Below are 24,536 nucleotides of genomic sequence, written 5' to 3' on the forward strand. Positions count from 1 at the left end.
GGGTAATGTGGGAAATAATAACAGTTTATAAACTTTATTGCTAATCACTTCACACATAAATTATAATAAATTTACTGGGTTTGTTTTCTTTTTCCACCAAGAGCTAAGCCTCAGGAAAAATCCAAAAAGGCCCTCAACTCTCATCTCTGGCTTACCTTGAAGTTCTCTGCAAGCAGGAAGTAAAGGAAGGATAAGGCAAAATTGTAAACTGCCTACTTAAGAATAGAAGGTATGTCCAAAACAAACAAAAGCTTTTTGGCAAATGCTAGAAAACTTACTGGCTTAAGATTTAAGGAAATCTATGTCTATTCATTAATCACTACATTAACCATAGATTAACAGTAGCCATATGTGATAAAGAATACAAACTTTACTGAGTTAGTCCAGGAAAGTCACTAAATAAACAAAATAGTAGCAGTAATAACAAAAACAACAAACTGCAACAACAAACCCTGTGGAAGGGAGAATCTGATTTCCAGAGTTGCCACATTGTATTATTTAAAATACCATGTTTTCAACAAAAACTACAAGACACACAGAAAAACAGAAAAGCATGGACCATAAATAGAAAAGTAAAATTCAATGGAAACTGTCCTTGAGGAAGGCAAGAAGTAAATCACCCATTATAAATATGTTCAAAAACCTACAGAAAACCAGGTCTAAAGAATTAAAAGAAATTATGAGAATGTTATGTCATTAAATAGAAATTCTGGAGTTGAAAAATAACTGAAATAAAAAATTCAATAGAAACGTTCAGTGGAAGAAAATAGCAAATTTGAACAGTATTATGGTCTGAATGTTTGTGGTCCCCAAAATTGATATAGTGAAATCTTATTGCTCAATGTAATGGGATTAAGAGGTGATACACCTTTGGGAGGTGCTTAAATCATAGGGGCAGGATGGTCATGAATGAGATTAACGTCTTACAAAAAGAGAGCCTCCAAAGAGAAGTCTTAATCCTTCCACTATGTGAGGATAAGATGAGAGGTTTGTGACCTAGAAGAGACCTCTCATCTGACCGTGCTGACACTGTGATTTTGAACTTCAGTCTCCAGAACTGTGAGAAATAAATTTATTCCCATTGAGGGAACCTTCACATGTCTTTCCTCCTGTCTTAGTCCCAGAGCCTGTAGAGAGGGGCCCAATGGGGCTGGCTGAGGTGGAAGAGGAAAATTTGTTCCAGAAGGAACTACCTGAGGGGTCATAAGAATTTCTAAACATGGAAAAGGGAGGAATAAATCACTTGTTGAAAAAGGATTCTATAGTTTTCCAAATCTAATGAAAGAACAAAGCATGCATAATGTAATCCAACAACTGGAGGATATCAAAAAGGGAATTTTCAAGTCATTTCTTTTACAAAATAGCAGTTCAAATTAGCATACAACAGTTTCAACCTTTCTGTCAGTAAATAAATGTTATTTTTTAACCTTCAAAAATGTTTTGTTGTTTATAGGCCATCCAGTCTGCTGTGTTTTGATAAAGAAGCCTGAACAGACTAAGCAGGAAGAAAAAAATTGGTGACCTTGAAGACAAGTCATTTAGATAATCCAGACTCTAGAACAGAAGCAAAAAAGAATGAAAAAAAAAAAAGATGAACAGAGATTCAGAGATCTGTGGTTAAACAAGAATTCCAATATATGCATATAGAGAATCCAAGAAAAAGAGAAAAGATAGAGGCAGAAAGAATATTTGAAGAAATAATGGCTCCAAACTTCCTTAATTTGATGAAAAACATTAATCTTCACATAAGAGAATCCCAATGAACACCAAGTAGGATAAAAATCAAAGAGATCCATGCCTAGCTACATCATAGTCAACTGGTAGAAGACAAAGAGAATCTTCAAAACAGCAAGAGAGAAGGGATTCCTGATATACAAGGGATCCTAAGTAAGACTGTCAGCTCATTTCTCATTAGAAACCGTTGAGGCTAGGACACAGTAATATAACATCCAGAATGCAGAAAGTATTGTAAAAAATGTCAACAAGGAATTCTGCATGCAGCAAAACTATCCTTCAAAGATAATGATAAACAAAGACTAAGAGACTGCTAGCAGATCTGACCTACTATAAATACTAATGGGTATCCTTCAAGTGAAATGAAAGGACAACTAGACAGTAACAAATCCACATGAAATCCACATGAAGAAATAATACCAATAAACATAGTTAAATAAAATATAAGTATATTTTGCTTGTAGCTCTTTCTTTTCTTATTTAAAAGACAACTGCATAAAGTAATAATTATAAAATTGTGTTGATGGAATTACAATATATAAAAGGTGTAATTTGTATGACAATAGTAGGAGGGAGAAGGGAATGGAGCTATGTTCCATAAATCACATCATAAGTAAAATGGCAAAGGTTAAAGACAAAAAGAGAATCTTAAAGGCAGCAAAAGACAGGTAGTTAGTTATCTAAAAGGAGTTCCCATAAAGCTGTTAGCTGATTTCTCATCAGAAACATTACAGGCTAGAATGGAATAGCATGAAGTATTCAAAGGATTCAAAGAAGGAAAAGCAAGGATCTGAATCCAAGATACTCTATCCAGCAAGGCTATTATTTAAAATTGAAGGGGAAATAAAGAGCATCCCAGAAAAGCAAAAAGACTAAAGGAGTTCATTACAACCAAACCTGCATTGTCAGAAATGTTAAAGGCACTGCTGTAAGAAGAAACAGAGAGAGAAACACAGGCATAAAGTATAAAAATAGCAATATATAAGTACCTATTAATAAAACCCTTAAAGGTAAGTAAATTGATTAACTGCTCCCATCAAAAGACATAGGGTATCTGAGTATATAACAAAACATAACCAATATATATGCTGCCTACAAGAGACCCACCTCAGAACAGAAGATTCACACAGGCTCAAATGAAGTGATGAAAAAAATATTCCATGCAAATGGGAACAGACAAAAAAATCCCTGGGGTAGCAATACTTATATCTGACAAAATAGACTTCAAAACAAAGGCCATAACAAGACACAAAAAGGGTCACTACATAATACTAAAGGGATTGATCCAACAGGAGGATATAACCCTGATAAACATATGAAGTCTGCCCAGAAAAATCTAGCTACTGTTAATATAACCAGAATGATTTGCACAACATTGATGTAACCTGACAGCCAAGGACAGTGGACTGGAATGCGTAAGTGTGAACAATGACAAATCCACTGTGCCAGTCAGTGGGGACAGTTGATGCCATTGAGTGGGCATGTGGCCATCGCATTCAAAATGAGCAATTAGAGCAACAAATCCACATCAAATTTTGTGTTAAGCTTGAACATTACTCCATGGAAACTATTTGGATGACTTAGAAGGATGCAGCTATGGGCAACTGGTGATTGGCAGCTTCATCACAACAATGCGCCCTCCCATCCATCGTGTCTTGTGCAGAGGTTTTTGGTGAAATATCAATCGCCCAGGTGACTCAGCCCCTCTACAGCCCAGATTTGGCACCCTGCAACTAGCTTTTCCCAAAATTAAAATCACATTTGAAAGGGAAGAGATTTCAGACCATCACAGAGATTCAGGAAAATAAGATGGGGCAGCTGATGACCATTGGGAGAATTGCGTGAGGTCCCAAGGTGCCTACTTTGAAGGAGATTGAGGTGTCACTATCTTATGTACAAGGTTTCTTTTATCTTGTATCTTCTTCAATAAATGTCTCTATTTTTCATATTACATGGCTGGATACCTTCTAGACAGACCTCATATATTCACCCAATATTGGAGTACCTAAATATATTAAAAAAACAACTCTTGGTGGATTTTGGAAAAGAGATTGACAGAAATAAAATCATAGTAGGCACTTTAACACCCCATTAACATCAATAGATAGATCTTCCAGACCAAAAAAGTGAACAAGAAAGCAGTGACCTTACATGACACACTAGATCAGATGAATTTAATTGATACTTACAAAACATTTTATCCCAAAGCAGCAGAATATACATTCTTCTCAAGTGCACATGGAACATTTTCAAAGACAGACCATGTATTAGGACACAAAATAAGTCTTAACAAATTCAAGAAGACTGAAATAATATCATCTTCTTGGATCACAATGGCATGAAAGTAGAAATAAAAAAACCCCTCAAAAACATTCAAACACATGGAGGCTAGTAAATACATGTTATTAAACAATGAATGGGTTACTAATGAGATCAAAGAAGAAGTAAAAAAAACTACCTGGAAACAGATGAAAATGAACACATAACAACCCAAAAGTGAAAAGCAGTCCTGAGAGGGAAGTTCACAGCATTATAGGCCTACCTCAAGAAGCAAGAAAAATTGCAAATAAACAATTTAACCCTATACCTAAAAGTATTTGGAAAAACAGAAAGGAAAGCACAAATTAGGTAGAAGGAAGAAAATAAAAAATATCACAATAGAAGTAAATGATATAGAGGCTAAAAAGCAATACAAAAGAGCAAGGAAACCAAGAGATGGTTCTTTGGAAAGATAAGCAATTGATGAACCTTTAGTCAGACTCAACAAGAAACAAAAAGACAGGACCCAAATAAATATAATCAGAAATTAAAGAAGTGAAGTAACAATGGACATCACAGAAATACAAAGGATTGTAAGAAAATACCATGAACAACTAATTATATGCCAACAAATTAGACTACCTGGGTAAAATAGACAGATTCCTAGAAACATACAATCTTCCAAAACTCAATCAGGAAGAATCAGAAAACCTGAATAGACTGATAACAACAAATGAAATTGAAACAGTAATCAAGAAACTGCCAGGAAACAAAAATCCTGGTGAATTTTACGATTCAGAAAAGAACTGACACCTATCCTCCTCACACTATTCCAAAAAGATTCACGAAGAGGGAAGGCTTCCAAGCTCTTTTTTACTAGTCCAGCATTATCCTAATTCCAAAACCAGATAAAGACACTACAAAGACAGAAAATTATAGGTCAATATCCCTGATGAACATACATGCTAAGATCCTCAACAAAATATTAGCAAATCAGACCCAGAAATACATTAAAAAGACTATACACCATGACCAAGTGGGATTTATTCTGGGGGTGCAAGGTTGGTATAATATTTGCAAATTAATAAATGTGATACATCACATAAACAAATTAAAGGATAAAAATCACATGTTCTTATCAATAGATGCAGAAAAAGCATTCGATAAAATCCAGCACCCAATTATGATAAAAAAACTCTCAACACATTAAAGGCCATATATGAGAAACCCACAGCCAACATTTTACTCAATGGGCAAAAACTACAAGCATTTCCCTTAAGATCAGGAACAAGGGATGTCCACTCTTATTCAACATAGCACTGAAAGTCTTAGTCACAGTGACTAGACAAGAAGATGAAATAAAAGACATCCAAATTGGAAATGAGGAAGTAAAACTATCATGATTCTCAGATGATATGATAATGTACATAGAAAACCCTAAAGATTCCACCAAAAAACTACCAGATTTAATAGATGAATTCAGCAAAGTAGCAGGATACAAAATTAATATACAGAAATTGGTGGCACTTTTATATACCAATAATGAAGTTCCAAAAAGAGAAACTAAGAAAACAATTCCATTTACCATTGCAATAAAAAAAAGTACCTGGGAATAAATTTAATCAAGAAGGTGAAAGATCTAAACTTGGGAAATTATAGAACACTAAAGAAAGAAACAGAAGAAGACACAAAAAAGTGGAAGTGTGTTATATGTTCATGAATTGGAAGAATTAACATCATTAAAATGTCCATGCTACTATAGGGGACCGGTCCACGTGGGAATGGTGAATGTAGCTCAGCCCCAGTTTGGGAAACTGACAGGTGTGAGGCAGCACAGAGGAGCCAGGCCCACAGACTGTCTTTCCCATCAGGAATCATGCCTGCATTATATCTAGACTGTTTTGAGGCTTGCTTTTGCTAAAACTCCCTTACCCTGAGTTAAGGCAGTGAATATTTAATGCATATCTCTGAAGTAACTTCCTAAAGTCTGTGCTAAACCTCCCAAGGACAGAGTGTAACCAGTTCAACCACTTTTTCCCTTACATTTGCAACATCCTTTTCTTTGTTATCTGTAAAAGGTAATCACCTAAAGCAAACCTATGCATAATGAATGAGGACCTTCCCTGATGTAATGCTCCCAGAAAAGCAATAAAAGCCTGTCCAGGCAAGGGTTGGGGCACTCTCTAACTCAGAGAGTGGCCATGCCATCCCCTTTTCTCCACAGTACTTCTGCAGTCCATGTGAATTTGTTCGTAGCATCCACAACACTGCAGATGCTGCTGGTTGGAGTCCGCATCATACTACCCAAAGCAATCTATAGATTCAACACAATTACTATTAAATGGCATATTTCACATACAGGGTCCAGTAGAATTAACTCACCTTATTTAGGAGCGTTTATTATTTTTATTACAAAATCATAAGCATGTAATTCTATAACAACATTTGTACATAGAACAAATACTCTAAAAATGTATATGGAACCAGTCGAGATTTGGAATAGCCTCAGTAGTCTTGAGAAGGAAGAACAGTGTTGGAGGGATCACAATACCTGATATCAAACTATACTACAAGGCCACTGTAATCAAAATAGTCTGGTACTAGCATCAGACAGGGAAATAGATCAATGTCATCTATTAAGCTTGATCACTTCTTAATGGGTAAGAAAGAGGAAATTACTGAGAGTGATTTCTGCAGAAAGGGAATAATCCCTATGAATAAAGAGTGTGAGTGTGTATACACATATATTTTTCTCAAAATTTCCTAAGTGAAATTTTCCAATTGAAAAATATACTACTTCACTACCCTATAAATAACTGAAATTTCCTGGGAACAATATAAATGTAACATTATAAGTAAATTTCCCAGATTGCCTATCATATCTAAAGGTAGCCCTGATATTTTTGAAAGATCTTGAAATTTGGTTCAATATATATAGTGAATCTTCCTATAGATTATAGCCTTTATTCACAAATCAAACAATTTGATTCAGTTTCCAGAAGGGGTGTGGGTAAGGTAGAGAAGTCACAAGACTTCAGGAAAAGATATGTCCTCAAACCAACACAGCAGATCATAAACAAAGGAATTCAAACTTACCAGAGGTCCAACTGAAGAAAGCACAGCAGCCATTATATTCTCCTCCTTGTTCCCCTCCCTAGGAGGAGTGGAGTTCTACAAAGACATCTGAGAAAGAGAAATAAGCCATGAAAACCAATCCTGGCTTGGTAATCTCAGACTCACCAAGTTGGAATCCCAACATGCAAGTAAGTATGACTTCCAAAGAATATAAGAGTAACCCCCAAAATCAGGGAGAAAAAAAGATTCTTGCTCCTGGAAATCTTGAGATTTTTAATACAATTAATTATACTAACAGCCAGAAGGCCAGACATTGTAAAAGGAGCTTTAAAAATACTTTCTCATTTGATCCTCACATCAACCCCATGGGAATTACATAAATAGATGAGGAAGCTGAGGCTTAGAAAAATTAATCTATTTATCCAATACCACCATGACTCCAACTCAGTCTAAGTCCAATGCCCAGACCTTGTCCACTAAATCAGCTTGTTGTGAAATGAAAAGTTAACGTGCAGAGCCCTTTTTAAAAGGGAGACAGAGCAGCCATTCCAAAAAGCTACCTTGGCACCTCTTGCTCCTTGAACCTTCAGAATATTTGCACTGGGTAAAATAACCTTCAGACTGGGCCACAGCAACATTTACAAACAATTGTTTGTAAAACCAACAGGAAAAGCAGACATCCTTACCACAAAGACTGATGATTATGGAGTCTCTTTTTAAAGACAGAATCTGTAACCAGCCATGCGGAGCTGAAGAGCAACTCAGCAGTTCCATGGTCCTCAGATGGAGACTTTGCTATGCTTAATTAACATGCTGAATCTGCTCCTGCCCTGAATGGGCACCTTACTTCCCATAAGATACAGTATAGAGATTTTGCTCAATAAACATAGCAGATTTTAATCTAATTTTACAGTTTGTGTCAATCAGCAGCTCATCTGAAATGATACTATTTACTATCTTCTGAAAACAAGAGTTATAATAAATGAAGCAAGGCTATTATAAATTCGAAGAACATCAGTGATACAGAATTTAAATAGATATGAGTATATTGAAACTTATACTCAAAAGTTATTTTCAAGCATTCATGGAGCATTGATTAAGTTAATCATTTACCACAGACCAAAGAAAATATCAATAGAAAAGAAGAAATTGAATACACTACATTCTCTGACCATGATGTGGTAGAATTACAAATGTAAATGGAAGTCTGAAGGGCAGGGGGAAAACCTATCACCTGGAATTAAAAAAACTCTCCTGAGTAGCTAGTAAGTCAAAGAGAGGACTTTAAAATATAATTGCCAATAAATTAGAAAATAAGAATATTATAGATTTAAAATTCATGGGTTGTTGTCAGGGTTTTAAAGAGAATAAATTTATAACCCTAAATACTTTCAAGTAAAATTTTTAAAAATAATGAAAATATTAAACATTTGACTGAAGAAAAATAATTAACAAGCCATAAGGAAGAAATAATAAAGGAAGAAACTAATGCTAAGAAAACAAATCAAAACAGCTGTCAAAGGCAGTAGCTGATTCTCTAAATAATGAAATATACACAGCAGAGAACAACAAAAAGAAAAAATACCAATAGTTTATAAGATGGAAATAAGAAAGGGGCTTTAACAGGTAAAACATCTTAAGACTGTATAGCAAAAAAAATAAAATTTCCCAAAGAACAATTTTTGTTTAAAATTTTTCCAAAACTGAGTCAAAGAGCAGAAAACTCAAGTAAGCCAATGTAGCAGAGACTGCTTGTTGTCTTCCAACCTCTAGTTTTCCCTTCTACTTGACAGAAGTTTGAAGTCTCAGCTGGCCACAGGGTCACCAGCCACAGATATTTCCCAGCCTACTAGCAGGCAGGTGTGCCATGTCACTAAATTTCAGCAAAGGGGATCGGAAATAAAAGAGATGGTATGCAACTTCCAGGTCATATCTTTAAAAGGGGGATGCTTGCCCTCTAGTTCTCAGTCTCCCTTTTCAGTGGCCTGAAATAGACAGTGTAAGAGTGATCCAGCTTTCACCATAGGGAAGACAACACCCCTAAAGTGTGGTACAGTAAAAAGATGGACCAAACTTGGGTTTCTAGATGATCTAATGTACCAGAGCTGCCTACTCCTACCCACCCTCAATGCTACCAGCCACCTACCAACTCAGACTTTTATATGAGAAAGAAATAAATAGCCTTTCTTGTCCAAAGCAGTTGGACTCTGTTAAAGCTGCAAAATTAAATTCCTAACTAATAGAGTGAATGATCATAAAAGAAAAATTTAAAAGTACTAGGTAAGCAGGACAGACAGAGCAGGACTAAATTAAATCAAGAAAAAATGTGACTATCTTAAGAATGTAGGCTTCTGGTCAAGATGGAGGACTAGGTAGATACACCTTACATCATTGCACACACATAAGAAGGAACACAACTAACTTAAAAATGAAAAACACCCAGAACTGCCAGGAAATCACCCAGAAAAATACCCAGAACTGTACAGAAGTCTGACAACCAAGGATTTAAAGCTATATTCATCCAGACGGGTATGGGGTGGACATAGGGAGTTGGGGTGGAGAGGACTTCATGTGGCAGCAGCAGCCATTGTATCAGGCAGCCCCACAACCATGCCTGGTGGATAAAACAGGAGGACACCTTGTGAGCTAGTGAGCCTACCCCCAGGCTAGAGTGCAGCCCAGGGCTCCAGTGCCGGAAAAATAAAGCTGCATAACTTCTGGCTATAAACCCAGTGGGGTTTGGGGCAGTGGAATAAACTACTAGTACATATGCAAATCCACCCACCTTGGAACCACAACCAGGATAGCAGCTGGAGTGGCACCAGTCACATATGGGAAGTGGGTGAAGTGACTGGAAGCAGAGTGAAGGCCAGGCAATCCCCCAGAAGTCAGGCAGCGGAGGCACTGTCCCCTCTTTGACCCTTTTCTGACACACGGAGCCATGATTGCCCATTCCTGGTGAATATCCAACGCTCTGCCCCATATGACTTAACAGGTTTGCTAAAACAGAATCGAAGTGGCTCTACCTAGTACACAAACACAGACAGGCTGCCAAAACCAGGAGACAAAGAAATATGGCCCAAATGAAGGAACAGAACACCAGAAAAAGAACTAAGCAATGTGGATATAGCCAACCTATCAGATGCAGAGTTCAAAACACTGGTGGTCAGAATGCTCAAAAATCTCATCGAATGTGGCAAAAGCAAAAAACAAATAAAGGATCTACTAAAGGAAATTAAAAAAATCCATAGGAAACCAACAGCGAAGGGAAGGATGCCAGGATTCAAATCAATGATTTGGAACATAAGGGAGAAACAGGCATTCAACCAGAACAAAACAAAGAAACAAGGATTCAAAAAAAAATGAGGAGGGTTTAAGAAGACTCTGGGGCATCTCCAAAAGGGCCAACATCCAAATCATAGGGATGCCAGAAGGAAAAGAGGAAGAGCAAGAAATTGAAACCTTATTTGAAAAAATAATGAAAGACAACTTCCCTAATTTGGCAAAGGAAATAAGATACAAGTCCATGAAGCACACAGAATCCCAAGCAAATTAGACCCAAAGAGGTCCATACCAAGACATATCATAATTGAAATGGAAAAGGTTAAAGAGAAAATCTTAAAAGCAGCAAGAGAAAGGCAGAGAGTTAACTACAAATGAATTTCCATAAGATTATCAGCTGATTTCTCAAAAGAAACTTTGCAGGCAAGACAGGATTGGCAAGAACTATACAAAGTGATGAAAAGCAAGGATCTGCGACCAAGATTACTCTATCCAGAAAAGCTACCATTTAGAATTGAAGGACAGATAAAGTGCTTCCGCACACATGGTAAAGCTAAAGGAGATCATCATCATTAAGCCCTTATATGGAATGTTAAAGGGACTTATCTAAGAAAAAGATCAAAACTATGAACATTAAAATGACAACAAACTCACAACCATCAACAACTGAATCTAAAAAAACAAAACCAAAACAAACTAAGCAAACAACTAGAACAGGAATAGAATGATAGGTATGGAGATCATTTGGAGGGTTATCAGCTGGGGGGGGGAGGGGAAGAATGAGGGAAAAGCTATAGGAATTTAGAAGCATAATTGGGCAGGTGCAGCATAGACAGGGGGATGTTAAGAACAGTACAGGGTGGGGGACGGTGAAGGCTGGCGTCATAGCCAAGGTTGAGTTTTTAACAAAGCTGCACTTGACTGCTTGCAATCTGCAAGGTGGATCAAGCCAGCAGCCAATGACAGCCCGAATCCAGAGGAGTTGAACAGGAGATAGATAACTGCAAGCTTCAGCTGTATGCACTGTAACTTTTGCAGAAGACATATGTATTGGTTAGATAGCCTGGGAATGGAACAATCTGTGCCTACAGTATCTGCCTGGGTTTGCAGAACATCCTTGAGCTTTATCTAACCAACCCCTATAAAATAAACACGAAACCATGTTCAGGGTTTATTGTCTCTCCATCAAAGGACAATGTCCCACCTGGTCCCCACTTTTCCTTAAACTATCTGTGTTGTGTCTTTCTTCATCTCCCATCTACTCCACTAAGGTACCCCCATTCCATGCTGGTCACAGCAGGTGGTACCCAATGTGGGGCACTGAGTACAGGAGAATTCAGCAGCCCAGGTAAGGAGATGCTCCTGAGTGTGGCTGCAAGTCTTGAAGTGAGGTGACAGTGATTAGAGTTTTCACCAGGTGTAAAACATGAGGTGTGCAGGATCCACTGAGAGGTGGCTTTATGTGCAAATGCTTAAACCTATGCTTATAGTAAGGGGAACTAGAGTGCGTAGTACTCCATTAGAGCAATTCTTGGACTTTGTTCAGCAGACCTGCCCTTGGTTTCCAGATAAGGGAACTGTTAATAAAGTTACATGGGTAAGGGTAGGTGAAAAATTGTAGAATGGGTATACTGCTGAGGGGCCAGCACAAATGCCCAGTTTTACTTTCACTTTTGTGGGCTCCCATTCATGATGTGTTCAATCTGTAGAAGGAGGAACTGAAAGTAAAGAAATCAGTAGCAGATACTTTGGCCTCAACAACGGAAGGGTACACCTCCCTCCTGCCAAAACCAACAACGGCTATGCCAGCACCCCTGGTCAAGCGTGATGATGAACCTTTTCCACCAGATTATGCTAGGGAGCTCAAGGAGGAAGCTCAGAAGACAGAGAGAGAGAAAGATAATTCTGAGGAGGAAAATAATGATTTTCCAGACCCTGAAAATTCCCACATGCAGGGACTGGTGTGCCAACTATCAGTGCTGTGCGTGAAGGACAAGCGCCTCCTTGAGGCTGCTGTCAGGCCACCCCCTACGGGGCTCGGCACCTGACCTAAAAGGCCAAGGAAGAAGACTAGGTCTGAGGTTCCTATTTGGGCTATGCCATTTCAGCCTTTAAAAGTTACTCACTGTACTGGTTAATGTGAGATAATGTCTCTGATATTTGAGCTTTGCACCATTTACATCTTGTCAGGGCATTTGTAGCACCAGGTGGTCTAAAGTAAAATTCTAAAGCTAGTGTCTCACTCCCTCCTCTTAGAGGATTTAATTTGAAAATACTGGTTTGCTTGAATTTTGTCTTTGCTTCAGGTTTTGTTTTTGTTTCTGTTTTAACAGGAACAGCTCAGTCTCAATCTCAAATGTTTTGTTAAACCTCTAGTAAATGGAATGAGATCTCTAATGTTATTATATTAGAGATGTTTAAATTCTCAGAAAGAATTTAAATTGATTGTTAAAAGAGGAAAAAAGATATTGTTTCCCTCTCAGACAGTAAAAACCTCAGAAAGAAAAACAATGAGAAAATGTGTCTTTTAACCACTGTAAATTCTCCTTCTAGAGGCCCAGAAACTGCTTTGGTCCTGGGAACAAGCCCTGCCAAGCTTAGTATCCCCCCTCCCTCTTCTCCAGCCTCCCTAAAATGTCAAGGGCACTAGATAATGAGACAGCTCACTTTTAAGCACACTCAAGGAATGCAGTCATCACCAAGAATAGGGGAAAAAATGTAATTGTATATGCCAGTAGGAAAAAAACTGTTTCTGAAAGTTATGAAATGTATTCATAAATTTGTCAATCTAAAGCATGCTAATTACTTTTGATTGTCACTAAAAGTTAAGAATTTTATTTAAATTAGGAAAAATATATGATTTTAATAATGAAGGGTATAAATTATGGCATTTTATCTTAAAAATAGAATTAAATGTGGGTTATTCTAAAGTTGGTTATGTTTGAATAAGTTAAAAGGGCAAACTAAATAGGGCTAGAAGAGCTGAAAAAGGATTGTGTAAGTCAGAGGGTCTGTGTAAGTCAAGATAGTCTGTGCAAGCTAGAGGAGGATTGTATAAGGGAAAAAGAAAAAAGAAAGAATCAAGAAAGTGATAGAAAAGAAAGAAGGAGTTAAAAGAAAAAAAATTACTTTAAAAAAAAGCCTCCTGCTGGCTTCAAACTGGACAAGTCAGCTCTGCTGGGCTTCCTGGCTGCAGCAGGTTGAGGGGGAATTGGTTTTGCTTTTCTCCCTTCCTGAGATGCAATATTCACAGCTGCCCAGCCTTCAGCCCAGTTCCTCAGTTTGCTGCCAGATCCCAGTGCCCTTCTGCACCCACCCAAGGCCTTCAGGCCACCAGTCGCGCTGTCCTTGAGGTACACCAGTAAGGGGCAATTCACACACCACCTTCTCGCTCTTTGCTGTCCTAGATGCTAGGGACTCCCCAGTTCCCTTCACTGAGTTAAGTCTTTCTGCGGATTGCTGATTCCGTGAGCCCTGTGGTTCTCCTCTTGGGGTGGCTCAGGGCGGAGGGACGGGGACGGGATGGGACACGTCTCTGCCTTCCTCTTAGAGAGCCAGTTGGCCCTGCAGGTCAGTGCTGCCTCTGGCGGCTGCTGCGGATGCAGGTATGCACCTCCTCTGCTTCTGGTGCGCTCCACATGGGGCCTATGGGTGTGGCGGGATGGGCAGCTGCTGGTCCTGCAGGTTCGTGTGCATGCTCTCCTTGGGGCTTCAGGTGTGAGTGCAGGGCCTTCTGTGCCACATCGGGAGTGCCACACATCTGGGCAGGGTTATGGGCGCAGAGGCTGGTGGGGGACTGCTGCAGAATTCCCCAAACAGCAGCCGACTATCTCTTTTTTTACTTTTTCCCTTTGAAAAATTCCTCCTGCTCAAGCCTGCTGCTCCATACAAGGGCCTGGCCTCTCACACAGGCCAATTCCCCAACCAGACTGGGGACTATCTGGGTCAGGGTCTGTCACTGCTCCACTTTCCCCAGCTGGTGTCCACAGTCTCAGTGGCTTCACACAGCCCCTGTGTGTTTACCACTTCGCCCTTATTGTAGCCCCCCCGCAACTTTAAGCAACCACGTCTCTCCTGGTGCTGCTCAAACCTTGTTTGGCAGGGGAGGGAGCCACTGACCCGGCTCTCTCCCACAAACCGTGCAGCAGACCTGGAGGGCGCAGGTCCTGGGGCTGCAGCTGCCCTGGTCCCTGAGCTGGACCCAGGGACCTTATTGTCCTGAAGCATTCAACCTTGGCTATAATGCCAGCCTTCACCGTCCCCCACAGTACAGGAAATGGAGAAGCCAAAGAACTTACATGCACAACTCATGGACAAGAATTAAGGTGGGGGGGCTCCCTGGAGGAAAGGGCGGAACTGGGCAAAGGGGAGAAAAGAGGGGAAAAATGGGACAACTGTAGTAGCATAATCAATAAAATATACTTTATAAAAAAAGTATGTAGAGTAGTTTATCCCATGACACTAGGGGGTTTCACTAGACACAATAAAGATTTTGATGGAACAGAAACAATAAGTTGAGGGAGGAAAAAACAGTGTAGTGTGGAGGTTAAGACATGAATAAAGGAAGAATAATCTGGGAGGATTCCTATATTGAAGCCTCAAGGTTACCAATAAAAGAGGTTTTTCTTTATACCAGTGTTTCTCTACCTTTTTTCAGGTAATGGATTCCTTTACAGATCTAATGAAAATTATGAATCTCCTCCCAGAAAACTCTCACATATAACTAGAAGGGTCTCAAATCTCAGGACTGAAAAGCTCATAAGCCATGATTATTAAAAAGGAAATTATTTGGCTCCACCCAAGACCTAAACCAGGATCTCTACTATAGGTGTGAGGCACAGAAATCTACATTTTCAAAGTGTATTGAGAAATACCATTCTATTGACAACTCTTCAATCCCAAATTAAAGACTTTTTTTACAAACTTGAAAATTCAATTGAAATGTTTTACCAGGAGGGTTCTTGAGTCTAGGCAAAGCTATGGCACTGCATTAGTGCCCTCTGGTGAATTTCTGCTTCATGCTTGGTATTTCCTGAAACATTCTTCATCTCACAGTGCAGAAGCTATACTTGTGCCATGTTTAAACACAATTTAAAGCAATAATTGAAGCTGTTCTAACAAATATTAACAATGACTACATATTAACAACAGTAGATCTTAACTTTGGGGAGATCCATCTGAGATTTTGACCTTGTCCACAGAATAATGCACGTGAATGTATGATGTTGCATATTATTTTGAGGAGTCTGACCTTTCCAAACCCATACACTGACCTCAAATTAGGAAGTCCAGTTTTACAAGGTTGAAAAGAAAAAAATGGCTAAAGAAAAAATAAGTGAAAACTAATTTTTTCCAAAACGCAAAAGCAGACCTACAAAGAGTGACTTAAGACATTTTCGCATCTTTAAAACTTAGTAAGACTGGTCTGAGTCATCATTTCTTTTTAAATTTGTAAAGATTAATAAATTCCTCGGCAATATGCTCTGTAGATAATACTAGTCTGTTTAACAACCAAACTGTACAATAAACATATTTTTAATTTTATAATCAAAATAAATAATGCTATTTAAAATTTAATATATTTTTTGATCTCCATTGTGTAAAATAATGCACAGAGAAAAAGACGGCAAATCAGTAAGCCAAAACTACTGATACCTCTGTGTCCTGAGTCAGTGATGTTTACCCGTATTTCTGTTTTTCCATACTCTCCAAGTAGACAATAAAAAGTGCTTATATATACATAGGAATTTTGTATTGGAGTTAAATTCCAGAGTAGCTGTTCACACTCCCAGCTCCTAATGTTAGCTTTACTACTGTGGAATTGTGACTATAAGCAAGTAATTTAAGCACAATGAATCAAACATTAGCAAATGAGGCTAACCACATTGTATGTTTCTACCTTTGCCTTTGACATTATGCAGAAGATATCCAGAGAGATATCATAATTTCCTAGACATTTTTTTCTGGATGTTGTGACTTTATCCAAGCCCTGTCTTCCCAACCACTGCAGAAGTACCAAAGACTTAAGGAGAAACTTCACTTGCTGTGGTTCCTAAGCCAGTGCAGTTATTTAAAAAATAATGAGAATGTCAGCGCCAAGGCCCAGACAAACATTTCCCAACCAAAGCAATAATATTGTCCTGTCAGGGAGAGAGGAGCGACTTCAAAGTGATTATCTGAAATCCCATAAAATAGGCCGTCAAGGAAAAGCTGTCTGGGCTACCCAAAGACGGGAGAACGCCCTCTTGTTCAGTCACCAGAAGGGAAGCCCAATTCCAGCCCTACGGGAACGAAAGCCCAGACTGGGGACAGTCCCTCCGCCAGCTCCGCTCTTTCCCTGACTGCCCTCCTCTGCCCAGTAGGGGGACTGTAAAGAGCGGGAAGGTCAGACTGAGCCCCCAGCACCAGCTCTGTGCCCGGTTCTCCCTAACCTAGCGTGGCCAAGCCCGCTATGGAGGGCACCGATCGCCTCCCGAAGGAAGCCGAGGGGAGACCGAGGCGGAAAGCCCAGTCGGCCTGTGGCCCAGCTCCAATCGACTCTCGGGGTGGGGTGGCTCAGGGACTGCACTGTGGAGGAAACAGCCACGCCCCGGACGCAGGGGGAAGTCACACGCCCTGGGAGGTGCAGAGGGAAACTGGACCCTGACGCCTGGGGCAATGAGTACCTGGCTGCGGAACTGTGGACAACTGAGGGCACTCGCAGAGCAGGGCGGGAACACATCCAGCAATGGCGCCGGTTCGGTGGGGCCGGTCGCTGGCACGGCAGTGCGCCTGCGCAGCTTGGCGTCGGAACTACAATGACCAGAGTCCTCAGCGCCTGAGCTTTTTCCTTTTCTTTGCATTTATGAGGGAATTGGCTGTGTTTGTTGTTGACTTGGGTGCCCTGAAAATTTAGATTGAATAAATTTGCCCTGAGAGGCTACAACTATGGGTCAAGCTCTAGCGTCACAAAGAAGAATGACACAACCCTTGCCTCGGAACATTTCCCTGTGACTAAAGAAATAAAGCCATTGAGAGGACACGTAGGGCTCCTGTGGCTTAGTTGAAACCCCAGACGCCTGCAGGTGGGTGTCCAGGCCCTTGTCTTTCACTCAAGTTCTTGACTGAAAAAATCGGTAATGCCTTCATTATAGTTTCTGGGTCTTTGAACCAGAGCTTCTTTCTTGGTTCAACTAAGTAATTTTAATATACAAAGTAATTAGTTTATTGTATCATACAACTAATAATGCCAATAATATATAATGTTATTGATGATTATGTAGTATATGTATTACATAGGTATTATATGATTATTTTTAAAAGCATGTTTTCCTTTGTTTCAGGCCATATTCTCCACAAACAATCTGCAAGTACTCTAGGGCAGCTTGCTTCCTTCAACAATGAGACTACTTCCTCTCTAATCCATTCCTACTCCATGTGTCTTGGGTTCTTGTGCTGCTTTGATTGTGTGAGGCCCCTTCAGGATGCGCCTCCTCAAGGTGGAGATTTGCAGGGAAAAAGAAAGCTCAGTGAATCTGAACACAGTGTAAAATGGCTCTTGAGATCTCAAAGAGCCAGTGGATAGATAACTTTGGGGAAAGTGTGACATCACTTTGAACTATCAGAGTGGAAAGAAATGCAAATGGGAAATCAAATTCCTGGAGATAACAAATATGATATACAAAATGAAAAATATACTGGATTGGATTAAGAGCAGATTATTAGACACTACTAAAGAAAAGGTTAGTGAAGTCAAAGACATAGAAATAGAAACTTCCCAAAATAAAACAGCAAGAAAAAAATTGGAGAATGAACAGAACACCAGTGAGTTATGGAAAACTATGAAATAGCCTATGTGAAATTAGAATTCTGGAAGGAGAATAGAGAGAGAGTGAGGAAGTAGAAAAATACTTGAGGAAATAATAGCCAAAATTTTCAAAATTTGACGAAAATTATAAATCCACAGATCAAAGAAGCTCAATGAAATTTTAAAAAAGACATTGAGAAAACCAGACCAAGGCATGTTATAATCAAACTGCTGCAAAACTAATAAATAGAAATCTTAAAAACAGGAACAAAGATAATGTACCAGGTGGGAAAAATGTTTACAGTTGTAATACAAATAAATAATATAATAATAATAATACAAGAATAAACCATTTCACATACAACTGTAAATCTACTTTTTCCCACCCCTGTATATACTGGGAAACAAAGACAATTACTTCTTGTAGAAAAGAAGTAAGAAGACAATGGAACAACAGTTTTAAATTACTGAAAGAAACCCACCAGCCCACAAATTTATACCCATCAAAATATTTTTATGAATGGAGGTGAACTGGTAGTGGAATAAGATGAAGTAAACACACTTCTGCCTAAACTTGCCAAGTACAGCTAACCCCCCTCAATATTATATATAAAGCAAATATAAGAAGACTCAGAAAGAGAAGGCAGTCCAAGTAGCAACCTTGCAACCTGAGAAAAATTACAGTGGTGAATTGCCTAGGTTTTCTTTTTCCTCATATACCCCAGCCTGGGTACTGGAGAAGCTGACAACCCAAAATGTCAATGGGTGCCAATTTTTTAAAAGCCCCAAGAAAAGCCTGCTCTCTCCAGCCAAGGGGCCAAGAAAAAAGCAGTCTAGCATAACAGAAAACTTGAAACTAATCATTCTACTCCAGGCAAACACTACAGAAAAAAACTGGTCCCACCTCATCATCAGCAAAGGCTGACAGGGGAACTTAGATTTCTACCCTTACCTAATGATCTGTCCCTCTGTCATTGTATAAGTGGTGTCAGAGAAGGCTGTGTGGGGAGCTGGGACTTTCATTTATACCTTGTACTGTTAAGCCTCCCTGCCCCACACAATGTCACTGATGGCCATGTAGAAGTAATAGAATGCCTCTACCCTCCAGACAAAGTGTTGTCAGTGGTAGTGGCCTAGTAGGGAGCCTGAAATCCCACTCCTTCCCAGCAGTAACAAGAAAATTCCTTCCCCAGAGCTGTCAATAGAGGCTGAGAAACTTGAACTTTCATCCCCACTGAACAATAACCAGGTGGTGGTGACTTTCATTCTCTCACCAGGTGGTGTCAGAAAAAGCCTGCTAAAATATAAGATTTAAATAAAAACCCAGAGTACCATATCATAATACTCAAAGTGCCCCTAAATTTGGCACAAGACATAAATCTGCAAATTCAAGAAATAAAGAAAATGCCAAGCAGAATAAACACAAAGAGATCCAGTTTAAGAGAGAAAATAAAACTCTGGAGGATGAAAGAAAGACTCTTGGGAGCAGAAAAGAGGACACTATACCAGTAGTAGAAAAACAATTCGAATGACAATGGGTTTCTTATTAGAAATTGTGGAGACTAGAAGGAAGTGGAACATTTTTTATTTTTTCAAGTGTTGAAAGTAACTGTCAACCCAGACTATGAGTTTAATCAGTAACAATGCAGCAAAAATTCTTCCCATCATAGTTCCTCACTTGTGCTGCAATTTAAAGATATGTTGGAACAAGAAAATACATTATTTTATATAAACTGTGCTAAAATTTTTCCTAGAGATGAGCCAATAACTATGTGCTAACATTTAATAATTTAAAACAGGAAAACTGGAAGAAAAGCTAAAAGTGAAAAAACAAGAAAACATGGGATAAAATAGATGATCTAGTAAAAGAACAATCCCCAGTATGCAGTGTATAGTCAAGCAAGTGCCTTCTGGTTGCAATGGTGACAGATGGGTCTTTATTTGAAGATATACAGAAGCTGAGACAGTGCATGAAGAGGCTTATTGGGCCAGAGCTGGATCAAAATATCTATAATCAAGAAAACCCTGGACACTCACAGCAGAGATGAGCTGGTGTCCCAGGACTGGTACTAGCTTTTCAGGGTGGAATGTGTCAGGGGATGGGGATGCATTGTTTTTTGGATTCTGCAAAAAAATCTATACTTTTTATGCCAGACAAATCAATTGCATGTACTCAAAAGTCAAAGCTTTCTCCATCCCAGGTTTGTAGTTGATTGAAAACTTCCATACTACCTCAAGAGTAAGTGTCCAAACAATAATGAATTACCAGATTCCATTTTCAGAATATTTGTCAGAGTTGTTGGGTAGTGGTGTCATCCCAACCCAAGCATATCTTCAGGGCAGAATATTTCTCACAATGAGAGCTGTAGAAAGGTGACCTTGTCATCATCTTTATGTTCTACCAAAATGGAATCTGTGACCCTTTAAAATAGGTGGTTCTATATTATGATAATAATATCATATTTTTCAAATCAAAGGTACATCTTAAAGTGTTACAAGTTTAAGACTTTATAGTCTTGAAATTGTTTATACCTGATTATTACCAATATTTTAAAAGGTAATCTTATAGAAATTGTCCTTTGCTTTTTATGTTCTAACACAATTCACTGAAAAAAATGACAAGACAATCCTCAGCCCCTGTTATTTACTTTTGTTAATGACATGTATACCATGTCCTGCTCCTTTTTATGTACTACTGAAATACTTCCAAGTCTTTTGTATAGCACTATGATTCCAGGAGTAAGGTACTAGGAGAAAATTATTTTAAAAGAAAGATCTTTTAGATCTTAGAACTGGGATTGGAATTTAAAAATTATGTTTATATATATATTGTTTATGTATATACATTGTTGCCTTTAACAAGACTGTAATAAAAATAGGTTCTAAGGACTCCATATTTTTTGTAGGAAGTAAGAATGAGGTTATTTTAAGTTATATCAGTTCTTGGCCTAATATAACTTGAAATTGCCTTTAGGCATAATTTAACAACAAAAAAAATCTTGTGTGTGCTGGGCATTACCATGATGTTCAGTTATTGATTAAATATGTTCTAAGACCTTAAAGGAAGCAATAGTGAGGATGATTTTAAGTGAATATGTTACCTTTTTAAAGAGTACACGTGTTATGAACAATTCATAAGTAGAATAGTTCTCATTGATATTCAAATGTGGCTTTATGCAAGTTTTACAAACTTGTATGCATTGAGATTTTGTTTTACATGAAGTAGCACTAGGAAAATCTTTTAGTGCTTTGCCTCTTCTTTATTTTCCCCAAGGTAGCCATTATTTCTTATTGAAATAATGACTTATTGAGAACTATTTGAGATGTATACTGCTATTCTAAGTAAGTGGTTCTAACATCCTTTGTTTCTGGCATAAGGTATATAACAGTGTTAAGTGTCTTGATGTATAAATGATAATATGTGGCTTCTTTTAAGATATGTTTTTTAATGATCTCCTATAACCATTAAAATATTGTGAAAAGTAGACAGTTTCTTATGCAGCTATAGTACCTGCTGTGAATTGATTTCATTTTAATCCATTGACAATGTTTATTTCCTTGTGTTTTGGAGAAGATCATTTTGAGGGGATAGTTTATTGTGTTAGCAAGACTGAGTACTAAAGAGATTGCTACAGTTCAAAGGGGAAAGGTACACTTTGTGTGAAGAAACACTTCCTGACAAGTACATATCCATTTTACCATTGCTAAACCTATAATTTAAAAAATTTTAGGTGCCTTATGCTTTTGAAGGACAAAGAGTACTTTTTTATATAAAGTGGTGTCTTGTGTGTTTTGAAATGTTATTTTTTGAATTTCATCTTTAGCTGATAAGTTTTCAAAGATCCTGATTTTGAATGTTCAGTACGCTTGAGGTATTTTTGAAAAGGATATTTTTTCCTAGGTAATGACCAAAATGTCAATGTTTACTTTATTGTGTAAGGTTATGAATATTTTTATATTCATAATTTTTTTATTTATTTTTTATTTATTTTTTATTTATTTTTATTTATTTTTTATTCTCACCTGAGGACATTTTTTCATTTCTTCTAGACAGAGAGGAAGGGAGAGAGTGAGAGAGCAACAGAGAGAGGGGAAATAGAAATAGACTAGAAATAGAAGTAGAAATAGAAAGAGAAAGAGAAAGGAAAAGAGAAAGAGAAACATCAATTGGTTGCCTTCTTATAGGCATCCTGACTGGGCATTGAAGCTGACTATGTGCCCTGACTAGGAATTGAATCTGTGACCTTTCGGTCTATGGGGCAATGTTCCGACCAACTGAACCATACCAGCCAGAGCATTTATGCTCTTTATTGAAGACAGATTCATTTGCCAAAAGGAAAAAAATTTTAAGAACATTCTTTGACAAAAGGAATACTTAATATTGTAGCCATTTAAGGTTTCTGCCTATTAACTAATTTGATTTTTGTAGTAATTGTTCAGTATACATATCACATAGATGTACTGTTTAATCTGTACAAAACTTATTTCAAAAGTACTACATTAAAATACTTTGATGAGTATTTTTTCATAAAAATCTGTATTTAGCACCTTCACATTTTCTAAAATGTATTGGGAATGTTGCTATTCCAAGTGTGTTTTTAATGTGACTTTATATTGTATTCTTTAATTTTTTTTCCCCTCAACTGAGGACAATTGTTCATTACATTTAGAGAGAGAGGAAGAGAGAGGTAGAAGGAAGAAGTGGGGGGAAGGAGGAGGGGAGAGAGAAAGAGAGAGAGAGTTAGAAAGAGAAACATTAATTGGTTGCCCCTTTGTATGTTCCCCAACTGGAGATGGAACCCACAACCTGAGTATGTGCCCCAACTGAGAATCAAACCCATGACCTTTCCATCCACAGGACAATGCTCCAACCAACTGAACCACACAGACCAGAGCATATATTGTACTCTTTTAAATATTGTACATACATCGTATCTTTGTTTAATGGTAATGGTAAAAATGTAACTGTCATATTTTGTATAAAATATATGTGCACAGAATAGAAAAATTTTTATAGAAACAAAAGACTAAGTGACACAATTATTTTTCTTTAGAAGACATCTAAATATCCAAAATTTATAAAGAACTTATAAAACTCAACATAAAAACTAAACAATCCAATTAAAAATGAGCAAAGTACCTGTGTTAGGTCGAAGTTGCTCAAGAAACTGGACGGACATGCAGCAAGCTAAGGAGAGCAGGGTTTATTAGTGGGGAATAAGGGAAAGTGGAGCTGATGGAGGGAGGTTAAGAGGAAAGTGGGGCCAACCAAGGGAGGTTTAGGAGCCAACCGAGGGAGGTTGAGACTCATTTGGTTGTCCTTAGATCAGGGTTTTTAAACGCAAAAATCTGTGGTTAGGGTATTAGAGTCTGATTGGCTAGAGCTGGTTGCTGGGTGAAAGCTGCATCCTGTTATGCAAGATAAACTGACCCCAGACCCTAATCTTCATGGGTAGGGTCTGTAGGCAGCTTCCCACAATGCCATTTTCTTGCCTAGTGATTTTCATTCCTCCTAGGCCTGCCTAGATCTAACACCTGAATAGATACTTCTTGAAAAAGGACATACAGATGGCCAATAGACATATGAAAAGATGCTCAATGTCACTAATTATCAGAGAAATCCACATTAAAACTACAATGAGATATTACCTCACAATGGTCAGAATAGTATCATCAGTAAACAAATGCTAGCAGAGAAAAGGGAACCTCCGTGCACTATTGGTGAGAATGCAGGTTGGTGCAGCCACCATGCAAAACAGTACAGAGTTACCTCAGAATATTAAAAATGGAACTGCTTTATGACCCAGTAATTCCATTTCTGAGAATTTATCCAAAGAAACCCAAAACACTGATATGAAAGAATATATGCACCTTTATGTTCATTGTAGCATTATTTACAATAGCCAAGATCTGGAAACAGCCCAACTGCTTATCAGCTGATGAGTAGATAAAAAAAAGCCATGGTAAATTTACACAATGAAATACTACTTTGCCATAAAAAGGGACTCTTACCCTTTGTATCAGCATGGATGGACCTGGAGAGCACTGTGCTAAGTGAAATAAGCCAGTCAGAAAAGGACAAGTGCTATTTGATTTCACTCATACATGAAATCTATTGAACAAAATGATCTAACAAGCAGCATAGAAACAGACTCATAGAGACAGGTTGACAGCTGTTGGGGGAGGGCAGATGTTGGGGGCTGGGTGGGATGTGGAGGGATTGAGCAAAAATGAAAAAGGAAAAACTCATAGACAACAATGTGGTGATTGTGGGGTGGTGAGGGTTGTGGTGGCAGTTGGAGAAGGGTATAGGTAGGATAAATGTTGATGGAAGGAGACTTGACTTGGGGTATGAACACACAGTACAGTGTACACATGATGTGTTGTAGGATTGTATGCA

The 24,536-nt window shown here is 38.3% G+C and overlaps 1 protein-coding gene and 1 non-coding gene across 4 annotated transcripts in view; one reads left to right on the forward strand and one right to left on the reverse strand.

Moving 5' to 3' along the window:
• Positions 1–17,094, reverse strand: part of ZNF624 (zinc finger protein 624) — a 41,383-nt gene extending 24,289 nt beyond the window's left edge. Inside the window, exons 1-2 of one of the 3 annotated variants that reach the window (XM_045824523.1) lie at positions 17,016–17,094; positions 7,090–7,176 (exon numbers count right to left, since the gene is read on the reverse strand). In XM_045824523.1, the coding sequence (XP_045680479.1) occupies positions 7,090–7,122 (33 nt within the window). In that variant the 5' untranslated portion in view covers positions 7,123–7,176; positions 17,016–17,094. The remainder of the gene's footprint in view (positions 1–7,089; positions 7,177–17,015) is intronic. The other 2 variants (XM_045824525.1, XM_045824524.1) reach the window with 2 other exon arrangements.
• On the forward strand, positions 1,077–1,202 carry LOC123809529. Its single transcript, XR_006784008.1, has one exon. It is a non-coding gene; the product is annotated as a small nucleolar RNA SNORD22 (small nucleolar RNA).
• Positions 17,095–24,536: the final 7,442 nt, after the last annotated feature.

Source organism: Phyllostomus hastatus, unplaced genomic scaffold (assembly GCF_019186645.2).
Source record: "Phyllostomus hastatus isolate PE091 unplaced genomic scaffold, TTU_PhHast_1.1 phas_scaffold_55, whole genome shotgun sequence".
Lineage (NCBI taxonomy): Eukaryota > Metazoa > Chordata > Mammalia > Chiroptera > Phyllostomidae > Phyllostomus > Phyllostomus hastatus.